The sequence below is a fragment of the Symphodus melops genome (assembly GCF_947650265.1).
Source record: "Symphodus melops genome assembly, chromosome: 10".
Taxonomy (NCBI): Eukaryota; Metazoa; Chordata; class Actinopteri; order Labriformes; family Labridae; genus Symphodus; species Symphodus melops.
The window spans coordinates 7,146,666-7,164,356 of NC_136700.1; the positions used below are offsets into that span (position 1 = coordinate 7,146,666).

Below are 17,691 nucleotides of genomic sequence, written 5' to 3' on the forward strand. Positions count from 1 at the left end.
CAAATTTAGACCTCACAAATTCACTGCTTCCCACAGAAGATATAGTTGCAGCCTAATTAAATGAAATTAAAATCTAAACCCTTTATTGTATGTTTCTCTCTTAAAATTGGATACAACAAACTGTGCTAAGCTAACCCTCTGCTGGCAGATGTTCTTGTAGGTGTATTAATTAACTCACTAGAATTATAACACTATAGCAAATACCCTAAGCATTATTCCCAAGATATCTAACTTGCCTCAGGGTCATGTTTTAATACAAAACACTTGAACTTGTCTGACTCTATTGTCCAGTCTCTGATAATGTTTCATATTTTATTAAGGGCTGCAGTATTTCCTTTAAAGCCTCCTTTTGTTTTTGTTTTTGTTTTGTTTTTTATTACCTTTTATGCTAAACATTGTTCAGGTGTGCTGCTTTGTTGTTGACTTTGCGGGACAGTATGCTCAGCAGATAGATCTGTGTTGATAATTGAAGTCAGATTAAAGTCTCGACAACAAAGGGATTCATTTTGTGGAGTCACCACTTTATTACACATAATTACATTAACACATGCTATACACCACAACTTCACAGCATGGCGAGACTATTTACAGCTCCTCTTCTTCCCTCTCCTTTCATCCCTCTGTTTCATCTCCTCTGTGTTTTTTTTTTTTTACTCATGCTCTTTGTCCTCTCTGTGGGTGATCACATAACACAAGTTCTCGTTGTCAAGGTGATCATCGACATCCAGAAGGGAAGCATGCAAACATCTGATTCACCTGTGAGTGAACAGGTAAAGGGTTTAAATCCTTTTGTATTTCTTTTTTACGTTGTTAGCTTTTATGATACAGAGCGTCCTCAGATTTGAAGAGTGTGATCACGAATGGTATTTGATCTACAGATAAGTACAGATCTTTCGTTTGCCATTCAATTAGCTTATCAGAACAGGGAGATAAGTGTACTGATGTGTCATTGTCATATATACCACCCTGGCCTTTTTTGTGCACTCTTTCATCTGTGCCTGTTTCCGTCTTTATCCTGATGTAAGCCCCCATCCCTCCTCCTCTTTTTCTGCCTGTTCTTCTTCTCTTGTTTTTCCTGTCTACTGAACAGAGACATGTTGATATGAGGCCCCACTCGCATGGCCACAAGGGAGCAAGTCTCTGGTGCTTTTGATCAGCTGCAAGATCAGACATGTCCACCGCTCCCCCCAGTGCACACTCCAGTGACTGATCATGCAGTATAATGGGCACGCACAGACAACCAAAGATGCACACCCACACATGTTCTCTCCTGTAGATCGTGTAAGCATGGACACACAAACATAAACACAAAGCGAAGGGATTGTGGTCCATTTGTTGTCTCTGCTCACAGTGGGGTGGCTTGTTTGCAGGACACAAGGGAGCGAGAGAGAAGGAGATGGTGTGTGTGATTTCCCCCCTTTCTTGCCCTTTTTTTTGCCTTTGACAGTAAGATGGATGATTGCAATCACAGGAGCCATCAGTGAGACAGAGTGGAGGTCTATGGGGCAGCGAGACACAGCCATGGGAAACCAGCCGTCAGATTACTACACCACGCTGCCATGGGAACGCCACACTATTTATTTGTCTTGAGGTTTTGTTGTTTCATATGCATTTTTCCCTCCCATTTTCTAGATAAGGTCTTTTGATGTAAAAAGCATGAAAATAAGTAAATGTAGTCTGGGTTTATGTTTCACAACATAGTAAGCCTAGTGTAAGCCAATATGTCTCCTCAAACCAGTACAAATGTGACAGATTTCATAGTGATTAGACTGGTCTCTTTGATCCCCCGAGAGAATGAGAGGCAGACTTTTCACTCCCCAGTCAACGGATGTTTTTAAGAGAAACATCTGTTGCTGCACAAACGAGATTACTGTGTCTCTAGCCAGGGGCCATGTAGGTTATGAATGGCACTGTTGCTGTAAAAGGGGGTCTGGAAAGAAAAAAAAAAAGCGCTGAGAAGGATCTTTGTAATAAGCTGGGGATGGTAGTTAAAGGGTTTAAATCACATTAAATTGCGGCAGATTCTGGGTATTCATCGGTGTTCCCTTCAACTTGTTCAGCCGCACCTCCGCCACCCGTTCCACTGAATCACATATCTCACAGTGATACCTCTGATATTTCACCTTGTTGCCAAGCAACAACTCACCTCATCCTCTGTAAACTTGTCAGCCTGTGACTCGGGGTGATATGTTATCCTGCAGGAGAGGAACAGGAAGGGAGATTTACTGTTTCCATCTCTTTGATTTGGAATCAACTGCAATCTGTGTTTCACTGAACAGGGTATGCATCGTCTGAAACTTTGTTAATGATTTACTCGATAGCAATTCAAAGTTCAATACTGACAGTTTAATCCATGTAAGAGGCACCCACAGGTGGACCTCCCATTGCCATGTTTGTGCAGAGAAGGACTACAAAGAAGACAGTAATCCTCGAAAGACTGCTGTTAGTTTTGGGTCAGAGATCTTGAAGCATCATGAGTTGTCTCCTCAAGGTCACTTCCCGATAAAACACAGGTACATCTACAACTAATAACTGATCATATCTGCAGACATGATGCACACTGACTCATCTTAACATGATATTTTATGCGTCATTCATCAGTGTTCTTTGTATGGCTGTTTAAAAAAAAAAAAAAAAACTGAACACAGACACTGAGTTGCACACTTCAAGATTAATGACTTTCATAAATTCAAATAAACATTGCTCCAAAATATATCTAATAAAGATAAGCAAGGATGAGATAAGGACAATCTTTAATCATCCCAAAGGACAAACTCGTGCCAGGTTGCTCCGACATTAAGTACTAGAAAGGTAACACAAAAAAAGCATCAAATATAAAAGGACGATGACAAATATGGAGTGTACTGACAATACTACATGATATTAAAGAAAAGCCATACAAGTCTTAACACAATTTCTCGATGGATCTTTACAAGAAATTGTTCTCAAAGCTGCTTAAGTGTCTCACAGGTTGCTCTTTTCCATGTGGCCGTCCCTGTTCTGGTTTTGAGAGTGTAAGCCTTCAAGGAGAAGACAGTTACACAGGTTACCAGAGGAGGGAGTGCAGCTCCACAAGAGACGGAGGCAAATATACATTTTTACCACACATTCTGTGCGTCAATCAAAACTCCTCAATCTGGTTGTGCACAAACATACCTGCAATGTTGGATTCTACTGTCCCCTTCTTTTTGGCCTTGTTGGGCACCTGTAACAGAACCATAACAGCCAGCCTTTGTCAGCAATAATAATGACCTAATAGGCTGTTTCTAGATCTTCATGTATGCAATGTGGCTGGGAATATATCAATAACTCTTTATTTGCAACATATAGTTCCTTCAAAAAATACTTCATAGATCTAAGAATTTCACGCAACACAATATCTGCAAGTTTGTAAGTGCAGTAAAATATTTCCCACATCTTCTCAAAGGTAGCTTTGTTGTCACACAAAAATTAAATAGGAATGCCCTTCCTTCATATACTTCAAGGTCAAGTGTTCAGCTCCTCCTATGTCCAGACAGTAGACACTATGCTGCAGGACTGGTGTGCTGGGCCATAGGGAAACATTTTGAATAAGCACGACTACATGATACGTTTCACAACATGAAGTCTCTTTATTATAAGATACAAAGAATGCATTTAAGTTTGTTCGCAGTAACTAGATATGCTAATAATTCCCTCAGGTACTTGAGTGGGATTATAGCAGGGATGATGCGTAGTTGTTCTGGCCGTCTGAAAGCATTATTTGTGATAGACGTCCGTGGTTTTAACAGCTGTTCAGCCATCAGCTCATTATGAGGAGCAGCTTTTTCTTTTATGCCTCGGTGCCTGCAGGAAATGTCTCATTTGACAGAGTAAAGTGTTAATTCTGTGTCAGGGCACTAACACAAAGGTGTTAATTTGAATGAGCTACAACACAACTTCCGATTCCCGCATCAAGTGACCCCAGAAGCTTTTTTTTCCCAAAGTACAGTAGATGTTTAACTCATTATTTCTTTTTTTTCATTATTTTTTTTTGCCCTAGTGCAATAAAAAATAGGTCATTATTTTCTAAACATTATACCCCCAACTTTTAAGCCCTGTGATTTTAGAGGTAAACTGATTACAATGTTTTTAACTGAGAAGGATGGCATTTAACTTTCTTTGGCCAGTTAGTTATTGCCATACAACTTATAAGCTATTTTGTAACACTTAAGATGTAAAGGGGGGGTTTTAGGGTTTCATACAGACAGCAGGAACAAGATAAACATATCAATAGACAGTCAAACAAGTTTTTAAAAAGTGTAAAAAAAATAGTGGGATTAAAGTTGTATAAATTAAATGTAAATAATTGTCATGTTAACAATTATGGTTGATTTTTTTTTCTTCCTGAAAACTGATTGGCTTGATTATGTTGGCTGTCATTATTTTTATTTTTAATTTGTCCCAGTTTGAACGTCATCTTTGTGACGGTTCCAGGCGTTTCTCACGAGTTAAACCATCTCGTCAGGTGTCTGACTACATTTGTGCTGCCCCTGGTCTTCCTCACTGCCCTGCACGCCATGCAGTAGTGCTCAGCCCAGAAGGAGGGCTGATGCAGGCTGTAACCATCCCTCCAGTCCAAGTGCCGCCTCAGCCTGACCGGATCAAGTCTCATTCTCAGCAGGTACCGAGCCAGTGCGCGCACTGTGGGGAAGTCATCCACGTGGATGAAGGCCTCGGATGGAAGAAAGCGTTCATAGTTCAGCCTGGACGGACCAAGAACCACTGGAATGGCCCCGGCCAGGACCGCGTTCCACAGCTTTTCTGTTATGTAGTCCGTGTGCTGGGAGTTTTCCAGTGCCAGGTAAAACTGGTACCGTCCGAGCATGCGCACAACGCTGCCACTACCGCTGTCCTCCGGTAACGGTTGGCCCGCGCGTCCGAACACATCCACCCTGATGTACCGACGGAGCTGGTAGTAAAAGGCCACGCGCGCATGAGACTCTGACCAATTGCTGATGACCCAGGCAAGGAGGCGGGGCCGGAGCAGCTGAGAGCGCGCGGGCGCGCGGAGAGGGTGTACAAAGTTGTCCCGGAGACTTCTGTGTATTGTAGGGACCAGATACCCGTAGGGAAGGAATATATCCGAATCCGTCCTGTACGTGAGCGTGAGATTGAAAACTCCGTCAAAACGCCACAGTGTGGGTGTATGTGCAGGAGACTCGTAGTTCATCCAAATCCACTTTTGCGCACCTGGCCGCGGCTCCGTTGGCAGATATACGGTGCCTGAAGCAACCTCCCGGTGGTGAATAATGACGGCGTCAGCCCGCAGGTACGCGCTCCAGTCATCTGTGAGCGTGCACCCTCCAATCTGATAAAGCGCGAGGCAGTCCGGAAGTTTGTGGTACCGACCGAACGGGTGTGTCCAAATCAGGAGCGTGACCAAGCTGTTGTCCTCGGAGTCATACGGGTCTGGGAGGTTGAAGAGGAAGACTCCCAGGAAGAACAAAAACCCGGCGGCAGCCACAACAACAGAGGAGGAGATTCTTCTGTGAAATAGATCACCACATTTCCTCTGCCTTTCTGCACTGTGGTCTGAAACTGTAGAGCGACTCGCTGCCCTCCACCTTGTTCCAGCTCCCATCGGCCCCCTTCACCCCGCAGTTTTCCCCTCAAACTTCAAATTCCTTCTGTAGAATCTGTTTCCTCCATTCGTTTGCTGCACCTAGGACAAATCTACATATATTCATAACGACCTTCAGACCTTGCATAGAAGCTATTTTGCGTCCAGCTGTGATAAGTAGGTCATATCTCACACTCTGCAACAGTCAGACTACTCCCTGTATTATTGCCAACTGCCCTATAGCCTACCTGTCCCTCTGGCCTTCACAGTCGTCTTGGTTCAAATAGAGTAAAACACATTTTTCATCAGAGCTGCACGCTGAAACATTTGACGTGGCAGTGTTGGTCAGAGTTTCTGAGTACTGAATGGGTCTTTTGTGAGGCCTGCTGACTCTTTTTGGTTGGGTAAACACCTTGGCCCAGGGTGCGGTGACTTCTTGATGAAATAATCAAGTCATTTAGAAAAAGAACAAGAAACATATTTCTTCAGTTAATCAGCCGGTTTGGTAAACACAAAGTTCAAGATAGGGGTCAAGCAGAAGAATATCTGGAACATAGTCAATTCTGCAGCCTAATTGTGAGGCTTTACCTTCTATCTGATTAAACTGAAAACAATCCGTCACATCTCATAGGTCAATGAAAAAAACTTTAAGAAAAGTGAAAGGCCTCTCAATCTTTCAGTCGTCCACATGTAAGTATTTTTCCACTAGGTGTCTCCCTCCACAAGCATAACCTCATGAAGGGCAGCCTGTGTAGTTCAGTTTCTGTGGGATTTTTTTCTCAAAGCATGCATGTTTAATCTGCCCAATGAATAAACATTTCAGCATGAAATTAGGCAGGCAGCAGCGCAGGCTTTGAAAAGGTTTGTCTTCAATGTTTTATTTATCAGATATGACCCAGCATTGAAAAGCCCTCTAACCAGAAACCTTCATAAATGACTCACAGCTTTAATTTGGTGATCTAACCTTAACAAATACAGGAATAGAAGAAACACACAAGCCCTCAGATGGCTTATTGAAGTGTATGATGTGTTTAAGGACCAGAAGGCCGGGTCGTCATTTTGTGTTATTCTGATCAGAATTTATGAAAAAATGATGAGGTGGCGGGGTTTGGAAATCCTGCTGTGTGTATGTGTTGTGTGTGATCTCTGGTGGGCAGGAAAAACATGGCATGACTGGGACAACATTATTCCTCCCCATAGACACAGAGCATGTCATGAAGTCTGTATGTGAGCGGAAAAAAATGGCAGACACAGAGGAGTGGGAGGAGATGAAGCAAGAAGCATGTGTGTCTCCGCTGGGTCCTCCTCCTTCCTGTTCCATCCATTCACTTTTCTTCACCATGGAGCAAAAAAAAAAAGAACTCCCCTCTCTTTTCTCTTTGTGTGTTTGCGTGAGTGCATGTGTGTATGACTAGTTATCCCCATAAGAGGTTTTGTATTCTTTCTGCATTATTTATCCTCCCTTTCATCTGAACAGTTCTATTTTCAGACGATCATTTAATGTCCTGCCCGGGGTTATCTGGTGCTGAGAAGAAGCGCGGCAAACTCATAAGTTATGGATACGTGCTGAGGCCAAACATTATAAACACATGTACGTCTTCTTCTCAAGAATAGACGAGGTGGCTGAGGTCAGGACATGACACATTGGAATGAGCTTTGTTTATCTCTTTTTGGGTTGTTTATTTTACTCCCTTTTTAAGGCAGAAATGTTGCAAATGTTACTGGAAATGTGCTATAATTAAAGCTGCTGATTGGTGATCTGGTGACATTTTGTTTGTTTGAAATTACAGCTGGGGTGACAAACAAAGCTCGACATTTATATTTTCTCTGTTTTTCCTCTTATGCTAAAAAACTTTTTTTTTTTTTTCTAATGTTGGCTTATGCATCAATTTATGCAAACATTAGATCTCCATGCAGGGATCAATATGCAAAACGGGCAGAAGGGCAAAAGCAGACTGTATTTTCAGGTCATTGTATATGGAAATTGCAAGGTATGTTTAGGTGAGGTTCCTTTATTTGTACCTGTAGGTATACCTTAAGATGTGATTTTCAGGTATTAGCCTCCGTTTAGACAAACAATCAACAGCACAAGACAAGATATGGAAGTTGAATTGACCACAGTGGCTAATGCTAAAAAGGGTAAACCGAAAAACAAGATTAATACCATAGCATGAGTACACACAAGGTTAATAAACTCAAGATAAAAAATACTATGTATAAAAAGTCAGTATAGGCAGTAAATAAAATAAGAAGAAAATGTATACAGATTTCGGGAAAATGCTGCACTTTATAGTGGGAAAAAAAACATTAAGCAAACTTATTTTCTTTAGTTTTGTACAAGGCCGTGTTTACAGCTACTTTCCTGATTGTCAGAAGTAATATAACTGTGTATCTGTATGTGTTTCTGTGTGAATCATGCCAGCACAGATAGAAGCATTCAGTTCTTGATGGGACCCTCAGGTCTTCACTCATCTTCCATATTGATTTTCTCTTGCTTTTCCTTTTTGCTCTCCCCGGGGAGGGGACGTCTCAATCGGTCCCGGCTGGAGAAGGAGAGTGTGAGTGATGAAAAAACAGATATAAGATGAGTGAAAGAGGAAGAAAAAGAGATCATAAAGAGAGGGGGAAAAAAAGTGTAGGAAGCGGTAGGAGGGCGGAGCCTGTTCACGGAGGCCCTAGCTGACCCCTGACCTTGATCATGACCTCAGAGGTTACCCTGGAGGTCAGAGGTTGTGTGAAAGTGCCACTGCGGCGATTCACTCCACTGCTGGGTGATGATGATCTTATGCAGCCTCCCCAGCCTGTCTGACATGATCAGTGTTGCTCTCTGCCTGCGGCTCCCAAGGGCCACACATCCATCTCTAACCCGGCCACACAAGGCCCTGCTAAAAGCACCTTGCAGGCAGAGTCAATGAGCAGGAGGAAAAAAGGGACAAAAACAGTGAAAAGTGGGGAAGCTAAAGGACGGAAAGGCTGTTTTATTTTCTAGCCTGTAGCTCTGACGGGGGTCTAAGATCGAGTTGTATAATGGCGCTGACACAAAGAATGTGTGTTTACTCCTCTATATTTAAACTTTAACCAAGTTCGCATGAACTGATGAGTCTGAATCTGTGGGCCTCAACATGTTCCCTCTGCCGTTCTTGTCAAGAACAATTTACGTTGTTTAATCCTCCTCTTTAATTTTCACGGAGTGTAAAAAAAAAAAAGTCAAGGAAAGGGGGAAAAAAAACCTCTCAAGTCATTCATGCCAGACGTGCTTGAGCTTCAGTCACAGGAACATGATAATTTGTAGGTGGATTGATAACTCGGAGTCTTACTTGTACTGACTTACACTGTGTACCCCCCACTGCTTCAAAGTAATCCAGAGCCTTTAGTGGAGATGCAGTCAAATCCTCGAGGAGATAGGGTGTGCTCGAATTCAGAGAGATTGTGAAGAGAGTGCCTGGCAGCTACAAAATCAACCGATTTTTAATGTTCACTCTTACTTAGCGTTAAGATAATTTTGCAGGAAAAAAAAAACGATTACTCTACTGAACTGATTTCAGCATCAAAACATGGAGGGATTATATACAAAAAAAGTACATCAAAGTCAGAGATGTCTGCATGTACCCTCAGAAAAAGACAGGTTTAATTATCCGCCTGGAGATAAAATGCTGGTTTTATAAGTCTTTGGGTAGGAATGAGGATACAATCTGTTTCATGTTTTAGTTTTTATTGTGTGATGATTAAACAGCAGCACTTTTTGTCTGTAACTTCTGATGATTTCTTTTAAAAAGATGATTTAAAAAAAAAGAGCGCTTTTTAGGAAGATTTTTTTTTTGTTGGAAGGGTGTGGGGTATTTTATTTATAGAGCTTTGGAAAGCTGGGAAAAAGCATTTTCTTTGCAGTGCGATGTGTGGAAAAAGACGGTCATGTCTGAAAAGATTTTCACCACTACAACAGTATTTAAGGTGTCTTTCTGATGGTTGGCAAGTAAATTACAGTAACATACAGCTTTGAAAGATTTATGGCGAGGAACATCTCAACAGGGTAAATGTTATTAAGGTTTTCATGCATTTTTGGAAAAAAGATGTAATCAGAGTTGTAATGCAAACTACTCTATTATCATATTAGAAAATCAGCGACATTAAATACAACATGTTCCTGTCAGTGATGTCTTCTTTGTGTGATAGTAAGAGAAATCTATACAAACACGGCACAATGGACACACCACAAAGCTACTAAGCCTGTACAGATTATCTCAGACCTGTATTTCTGGTTTGGCTTAATGATAGGTAGCATCACAAGTCATGGAGGCCGAGGGGGAAGAAATGAGAGGATTAAACACAGGATTTATGGGTTCATATGCTGTATTTTTCTTTTAAAAAGTATTCATTATGTATCTCAAAGTGCAGATCAGTCGGTCCTACTTTTAAAAAAGAAGATCATGATAGAGATAGAACTTGCAATAGACACTGATGGTAACAAGAGTCATGGGGCTTGTGTCTTTTTTCTTTCAAAGCAGCTGTTGTATTTGTTACAAAGTGATCCAATACACATTATTAAAAGCATGCGACTGCCTTTATTTTAGTGTGTTTTATGGCCATAAAGGAAGCATGAAATAAGGTAAATTAATTGAGGCTATCAGTTAAGCACCAATCTCACAGAAAGGGTCAGACACAAATAGAAAAATCAAGCAATGACCTGAAAGTTGAGCTAATTTTAAGAACATAAAATGCTCACCTTTGTTAACACACAAGTGCAGTAATAGAGGTGTTATTATTCATGGCAAATTCTTGGGTGCAACTACCATGCAATGGCGTCCAAGAAATGAAAACTATCAAAAGGAAAATATGAAGCTTCATATTTTTTGTGGAGGGCTTTTGTGGAGAGAAAGCTGTGATCTGAGGATATATATATATATATATATATATATATATATATATATATATATATATATATATATATATATATATATGTGTGTGTAAAAAAAGGTCCCATAACACTCTGCACAAGTCCGATTATGGAACCCAATAAGCTCAAATGAGAACAATGTGTAGAAAAGATGTGTTTCTCTGATAAACACGTGCAGTTTGGCTTCAGGTTTGTGTGCAGAGCAATTGGAAGCAGAGGCGTGATGTGTTTAAGGTGCACAAGGCGGCACAGCTTGACACAGAAATTCAGGGCACTCCATTCGTACAGTGTAATTAGAAATTCTTTGCATATCCACAAACTGTGGGGGGGAGGGTGGGGGGGGGGTCAGAGGACATGGTCAGTAGCAGTGACGCCTCGGGAGCAGCCAGGGTTCATTGTGTAGCTCAAGGTCACTTCAACAGCAGATCTGTATGCATGTTGACACTGTTACCACTGGGCCGCCCGCTGCAAGCATCAGGCTGTCTGATCAACTACACAACAATCTGATTTGATTAATTAATCTGCGTATTATCTGTTGAGGAAAATGTGCAATTTAATTTGACTTTTTTAATTCTCATTTTAAACTTAACCCCCCCTTTTTTTAACCATATTAGTTTTGTTTAATTTGCTTAGTTTGAATAGAATCAGCCTTTTATTATAGAATGACATCAAACATAAATCATGACATTTTACATGATTAATGATACTTTACATTACTTATAATTGAATGACTTTCTTGTCACACTGGCTTGTATCTTTAACTGTCTTAATGGATTAAATTGGGTCTAAATTTACATTGGCTTTGTTTATTTTGCTTAAGGCTTATTTAATACACATCTGTAATGTTGCAAGCAAAATGCTAATAACATTTAGCTAACTAAATGACAACCACACAACACAAATCATGTCGTTTTTATGAAGAAACATTTACTTTTTTTCTAACTTCATATATTTTTGAGACCCAAAGTAGAATTTTTGCAATTTTACAAAAGAGCATATAACGGTGTCAAAGTAGGTGCATGGGGGAAAAAAACCCCCCTCATCATTCTTCCTTCACATCACTGCCGACTTTCAGGAGCTGGCATGAAGTGACTTTTTTTCTTTAGATATGGCTCCCAGGGAGCCTCCTGGCATTATTTTTGTATGATCTTTGCTCTGCATAAAACATAAAGATCACACAAACTACAACATCAAAAAATGGTCTCGTCTGGCTTTTTCCATTTCCGCGTGTTTCAACGTGAGAATTAAAAGGGATGTAAGTTAAAACCAGTTTCGTTATTTACCTGTAATATGTGTATGTTGATAAAAAAAAAGAAGCTATTTAAGCAATTATAATGGCGTTATTAAGGCTACACTCCTTCAGACTGAGTCCAGTCCGTGCTCCAGTCGTCACCGTGAAGTCAGCTGACGTGATCCGCTCCGGGTCTTCCGGCCAGCCGGTCCTCTCCACTGAACTCCAACCCCCGCGCTCTCTATCAGCATCTCATTCCTGTCTCAATATGTCTCAAGATGGCGGCCAATGCAGGATCGATGTTTCAATATTGGAAGCGCTTTGACTTACAACAACTACAGGTCAGTTGAATCTCTCTTAAAACCGTGTGGCCCTCTCTTCGCTTCGGCTTGCTTGTCTCTTTCGACCCTCTGTTGTTTTTTGTGTGTTTTTCTACCCCCGTGGTTTTTCTCGGAGGTGTTTTCGGAGGAGAATTCAAGACCTCTTCCTCTCGCATTGATGAAAGTGGCTCTCTTCGCTGATCAGAAATTGATCCTCTTTGTTCAATTCAACATCGATCGGACAACTGCTACTGGGCAAGCCGGGGCGACGCCGCGGGGATGCGCTGGAATAAAAACAAAACGGCGGGGCTTTGTAGGGGGGGAAAGCTTTCAGACGAGCTATCTTTATTGCGTGTTCTTCAACTTTTACCGGAGCGAGTAGCCGTAGTTAGCCCGACGCTTTAGCCGCTGTAAGGTTGGATCATTTGGGGGAAAAAAATAAGTGCGACTCATGATACGGTGGCGCTGTGGTGACACCAACCATTCAGACGGGCAGCTCAGACACACAACAACGCTTTTATTTGTATGTATTCAGCTTTTTATTGTCAAAATGTGAAGTTTATTTTAACGCGGATGGAAACATTAGCAGCGTTGTCGGCTAACGGGTTTTTTTTGGAGCAGTTTTAAATTGAAGTCGTCTCGGAGATTATGGTTTTCTTTCTCCTGACTGCATTTATTATACACAGTGAGGTTTTTTTTTACAGACATTGCCACGTCTGAGAAAGTGTACTGGGACGGGACAGTATGTGTAGACGCTGTGTAATTAAATAATAAAAAAAATGATTACGGAAAAATTAAAAGACCATGACCTTGTTGATTTTAATATGAACTCAGTCTCGTGCACGCGGCTAATCTTGGCGTGCACGAGACTGGAGGAGATCCTTTGCTCAGTAAAGGGAGAGGAGGAAAATATTGGGGCCTACTCAGTGTGTGAATATAGCCTGTGTATGTTAGAGCTTGTTTGACCTATCACAAGACATGCAGACAATAGCACTGTTGTGTTTTTCCCCGTGGCATTTAACGTGCATTGCTGAATTTTAAATCAAAATTGTATGAATATTGGCAGTCTAGTTCCCCGTCGTCATTAACATAAAATTGCATTATGTAGGTTAGTCGCGATTGTTAATACATTATTTTGTGAACTGCTCAGGCTTGGGATTTAAACTTTTATTTAGGTCATGATGCCCCTATGAACTGGGTAGACAAAAGGACAGTGAACAAGTCTTCCCAGCGGGCTTTGTGTCGCACTTATGCCACATCATCAAGGCTTCACTTCTCCTATTTATTTGATCTGGTTTTGGTCCTCCTACTCGTGCCCCCTTGTTCATGCATTATGTAAAAAAAAAAAAAATTGCTTTCTCTTTTTCTTTCCCCACTATCTATCTCCCACCCCCTTCCTGCCTGTCTGCCCCCCCCCCTCCGCCCTCCCTCCCTCCCAATCTTCTCTCACCCGCCTCCCCCTCCCCTCTTTTATCATTTTTTTCCCCTCTCCCTCTTCCCTGGCCCTTCACCCTGCTTTCACCAGTTTCGCCCTCTTAGAAGAACTGGTGTGTGTGTGTGTGTATGTGTCTGTGTGAGAATTTGTCCAAGATCAGTCTTTTTTTTTTTTCTCTCTCTCTTCGTGGATTGACTGCCAGCGCAGACAGTGAAGGCACTGCCAGCAGCCAGGACATGAAAAATGCATCGCATAAGTTTGTGATAAGGCCCTGGGTAATTATGGCAAAGGCCCCTATCACAAGCGATTAGTCAGGACAGTGAATCTGAGCGTGTGCAAAAAGCCTGGCGGTTGGCAGGCCTGTCTGCAGGATAGGAATCAGTCGGCGCTCGTGTGTAAGTGTGTGCGTGTGTGTGTGTGTGTGTGCAGAACTCAGAACATTCACTGTCTATTATTGATGACATCTTATTTACTCTCCCTCCCACTGAGAGGCTCCTAGAGGAAAGCCTTCAGAGAAGAAGGACCTTTTTTTTCTCCCTTATCTGCTTTTTGATGATAATGCGGGGTTAGTATGATATGATCATGGTCTACACATGGCCTTGTCAGCCAATTGCTTTCTCATTTGCCTCTTGTGTGTGATCGAATGGACAGCGTGCACTTAGATTCACAGTCTGTTTTGTCTGTACGAGAGGCACCAGCAAAGGAATGTTTTCTCCCTTTTCTCTCTGTTTCTTTTGATGATGAAAATCCAACCCAAGCTAGATGTCAGTAGCTCTAAGCCTTCATTGCGTCTATTCCTCAGGCTCCAAACTGCTGATGTTCATTAAAATCCTATTTGATCAGCGTGTCCCGTTGGCTGTGTGAGAAACTAGCTAGGTGGTTGTTACAGGACAGAGAGTGCTTTGAAACAGCACAGCGAGCTGTTAACTTGTCTTCTCCGTGTGCTCTCCCCCCCCCCCCCCCCCCCGCCTCGCTCGCTCACTCCCTCCCCATCACCACTACAAACACAAATGGGTGCAACAGTGATGCTTTTAGCAAGGTCTCACACACTTGCAAAATGGATCAGTGATTCAGAGATGATGGCAGGGTGACAGTGAATTACAGATGGAGGAGGTTTTAACGTCTATAATCCCTGTCCGTCCATTACAGAGTTGAGTTTCTTTAGAGAGGATCATCACTCTTCTCTCTTGTTGTTTTTTTTCCTTTTTTTTTTTTTTTTTTTTTTTACCCAGTCAAGCAGTTTGCTGGAACATTGTGTTTCTACTTGAGAGCGACAAGAGATTGCGCTTCATTGCAGACAAGCCTTAATAAGATCTGGGCGAATAACTGGGGCCTAAACCTATACTTTTATATTTTGTGTTTACGCTCTGAGAATTAAGAACAGACCTTCCTGTTATACATGATTCCCAATTTAGGCCTTAATAGCCTACAACACACCTCATAACGTTTCCTGGAACAAAACGCCCCAGAGCCATTTCAAGAAGTAGTTTGCTGCGTTACCATACAGAAAAAATAGTGACTTTAGACGAAAACGGAACCAGAGCTTGGTTTGAGTCGACACCTTCTAATAGGTACATTTAGGAAGAAAAGGCGTTTGTAAGCTGATCCTGGAGCTGTGGTCATGGGCAACCTGAGCGGTCTAAATCTCTCAGCGACCGGTCCGCTGTTGTCTGTAGTAGTTTTAGTGTTAATTTATGAGCTGGTTGTCTGAAGTCACTGGTGGGATATTTTTACCCCTCTGTTGCTGCACAAGCCGGGGGAGCAAAAAGGAAGAGGGGGGCATCACGTCATGCTTTTACTGTAGCCAACCGCTTCTCTGCCCAGTGACAAAACCTGGCATTGGGACTGAGGTTTCACTGTGTGTCGGTGGGTGGTGAACGACTAAGCATGAGTCAGAGAGAGAGAGAGAGAGAGAGAGAGGGACGAGTGCATGTCAGGTCTTTGGTCTGCCCCCGGTCTACTCTGGTCGGAGCGATGTCATCCCACTCTGAGAGGTTATCCTCATGGACGCGGCACTGGTTAAGTCGGAGAGGAATGTGAAGCTCTCTGAAAGAAAGAAACAAATCTTTGCTTCATCCACCTTATCGCTGCATAATTCCCAGCCAAGGCCCTAACTCCCCAACTCTTCCGTGATTTAGTGGACGTCACAGTCGGGTTCAGTTTCTCTCCCCTCCCCCCACATACTTTGAGAAGCGTCTACTCCAGACCCACTTTGTCTGCTTTTCATACTTAAGTAAATATCTTTTACTCTGCAAAAGTCAATAAAGGAATATTTAATTTTACCCAGCTGCGTGGTAAAAGACCTTTTTTTCCCCCCAGTGTGGTCTGATGTTTGAACAAAAGATAAAAAAGCATTAAACAGAAGTCTAAAAATAGGCCTTCCCAAACAGATGGAGTCAGCAGCTCTTAAAGCAGGCTTTAAGCTAAAGTGTGTGAAAAACAGACATGTTTCCTGAAGGTGTGGAAGTCTCTGCTTATGGTTAAAGTATTGCGTGAATCTGTTTCTTTTCCCACAGTTTGTTATTTTACTGAAATGTTCAAGGTTGCTCCATTCATTTAAAGTGCTCGAGTTGAGCTGCTGTTCAAATGCAAACATTATAATAATGTGAAAACATGATACAAAAGTGCAGCACGGATACCCCCTGTTAATAATCCATAAGCTATTATCTCTTTGCTGTTTCATTCACAAATACATATTTAGTTACATTATATGCAGAGTTATTTTTTTACACAATATATAGCTTGGAAAAAAACCCAAAAAACTAGGACATTACAAAGAGTACAGAGAGTTTTTGTTGCTGTGACTTTTATGTTCTCACACTTTGAAATGAATCATCCAGACTGATTTCACAAAAGACATTTTTATAAGCTGTTCAAATTAGTTAAGCTTCCTTCACAGGCCGTTTGTTGACGTCACTGTATCTCAGAGGGCGCCTGGCGTCTTTCAAGAAATAGTCAAGTTTTTTTTCTTCTTTGTCTTACTTTATTACTTTAGAAAAAAGTTTCTAAAATGATCTTTAAGGTGTTTTGGAGCTGATTTAAAAATGCATGTTGAGCAGAAGCATGTTCAGCTATGATCTAAATAATACACAGTGATTAAGTTGTCACCTGATTATATAAATATATAAATATCACTCTTAAGAGGATGAAATCAAAAATGCTGTTGCTCCTTTCTTCATAGAAATCTACACATGGAACTTTGCGGTGTTGTTTACATGTTTTCGACCACATTATACTTGAATTCTGAAGTGCGTCGACACAAAACTTCTACTCAACACCCGGCAGCAGGAACACACCATGGGGGCAGTTTCCAGAGACCTATTTTCAAGTGGCAGGCATTATTTACAGCCCCACTCGGAGTCTCTCTCTCTCTCTCTCTCTCTCTCTCTCTCTCTCTCTCACCTACAGCATCATAGAGTTTCAGTGTATCTCATGACAGAAGCATCCATTATTCTGCTGCTCTGTATTCCTGCAGAGAGCGAGAGAGAGAGAGAGAGAGAGAGAGAGAGAGAGAGAGAGAGAGAGAGAGAGCTTCAGTGACTGGACACTTCTCTTCAGGCTCACTTTAGAATACACCGGCTGTTTCCACTTCAGGACTGTGCCCACTACTTTATTTAAAATCTGAGCGTACACTCGGAGCAGTGCCTCCAAGGCCGATGTAATCTTGTATAGTCTATTGTTCATCTTGTAATATTAAGCCAACGGTTTTCAGTAAACACAAATCGTGCATTCCTGGGGGGAAATGTGGATTCTCGTTCATAGTTGACTGGTAAAGTAAAAAATACACACACACACACACACACACACACACACACACACACACACAGAGGTGCAGCAGGACTTTTATTCGTATTAAAAAAAAGAACCACTTGGACTCTTTTCTGCTTGCCTTTGTTCTTGTCTTTTGACCCCTCTGTTACCGACTTTTTCCAACTCAATCGAGCGGAGCTTATTAAAATGTCAGCTTTTTGTCCAGTAGTCCACAGCTGTCAGTTCTGAGTGGAGCAGACCTTCAAATGAACTGTTTAGACTTTGGATTGATAATTACAACACACAACAAGAGTTGCAAAGAAGTCTTAAAGCATCAGTGTATGATCCGGTGATCACTCTCTGGTCTACTGGTAGATTTGTTTGCTCTCTAAAGTGTTACAGAATATTAAATATGTGCCTGTCACATGCTGAGATGACATTTTCAGATTGGTTTTGAGTCTGACAGACTGTCAGAAGTAC

At 41.7% G+C, this 17,691-nt stretch overlaps 2 protein-coding genes across 4 annotated transcripts in view; one reads left to right on the plus strand and one right to left on the minus strand.

Moving 5' to 3' along the window:
• Window positions 1-3,592: 3,592 nt before the first annotated feature.
• Window positions 3,593-7,821, minus strand: LOC306830649 (alpha-(1,3)-fucosyltransferase 4-like). Its single transcript, XM_079354240.1, has one exon. The coding sequence runs from the start codon at window positions 5,600-5,602 to the stop codon at window positions 4,463-4,465; it is 1,140 nt and encodes a 379-aa protein (XP_079210366.1). The 5' UTR covers window positions 5,603-7,821; the 3' UTR covers window positions 3,593-4,462.
• Window positions 7,822-11,768: 3,947 nt separating this feature from the next.
• Window positions 11,769-17,691, plus strand: part of LOC306830297 (homeobox protein cut-like 1) — a 58,070-nt gene continuing 52,147 nt past the window's right edge. Inside the window, exon 1 of one of the 3 annotated variants that reach the window (XM_079353684.1) lies at window positions 11,769-12,047. In XM_079353684.1, the coding sequence (XP_079209810.1) occupies window positions 11,985-12,047 (63 nt within the window). In that variant the 5' untranslated portion in view covers window positions 11,769-11,984. The remainder of the gene's footprint in view (window positions 12,048-17,691) is intronic. The other 2 variants (XM_079353685.1, XM_079353686.1) reach the window with 2 other exon arrangements.

What these genes read in the sequence shown, in the direction of transcription:
- LOC306830649 (XM_079354240.1), bottom strand. Translation starts at nt 5,602, where the DNA reads ATGGGAGCTGGAACAAGGTGGAGGGCAGCGAGTCGCTCTACAGTTTCA.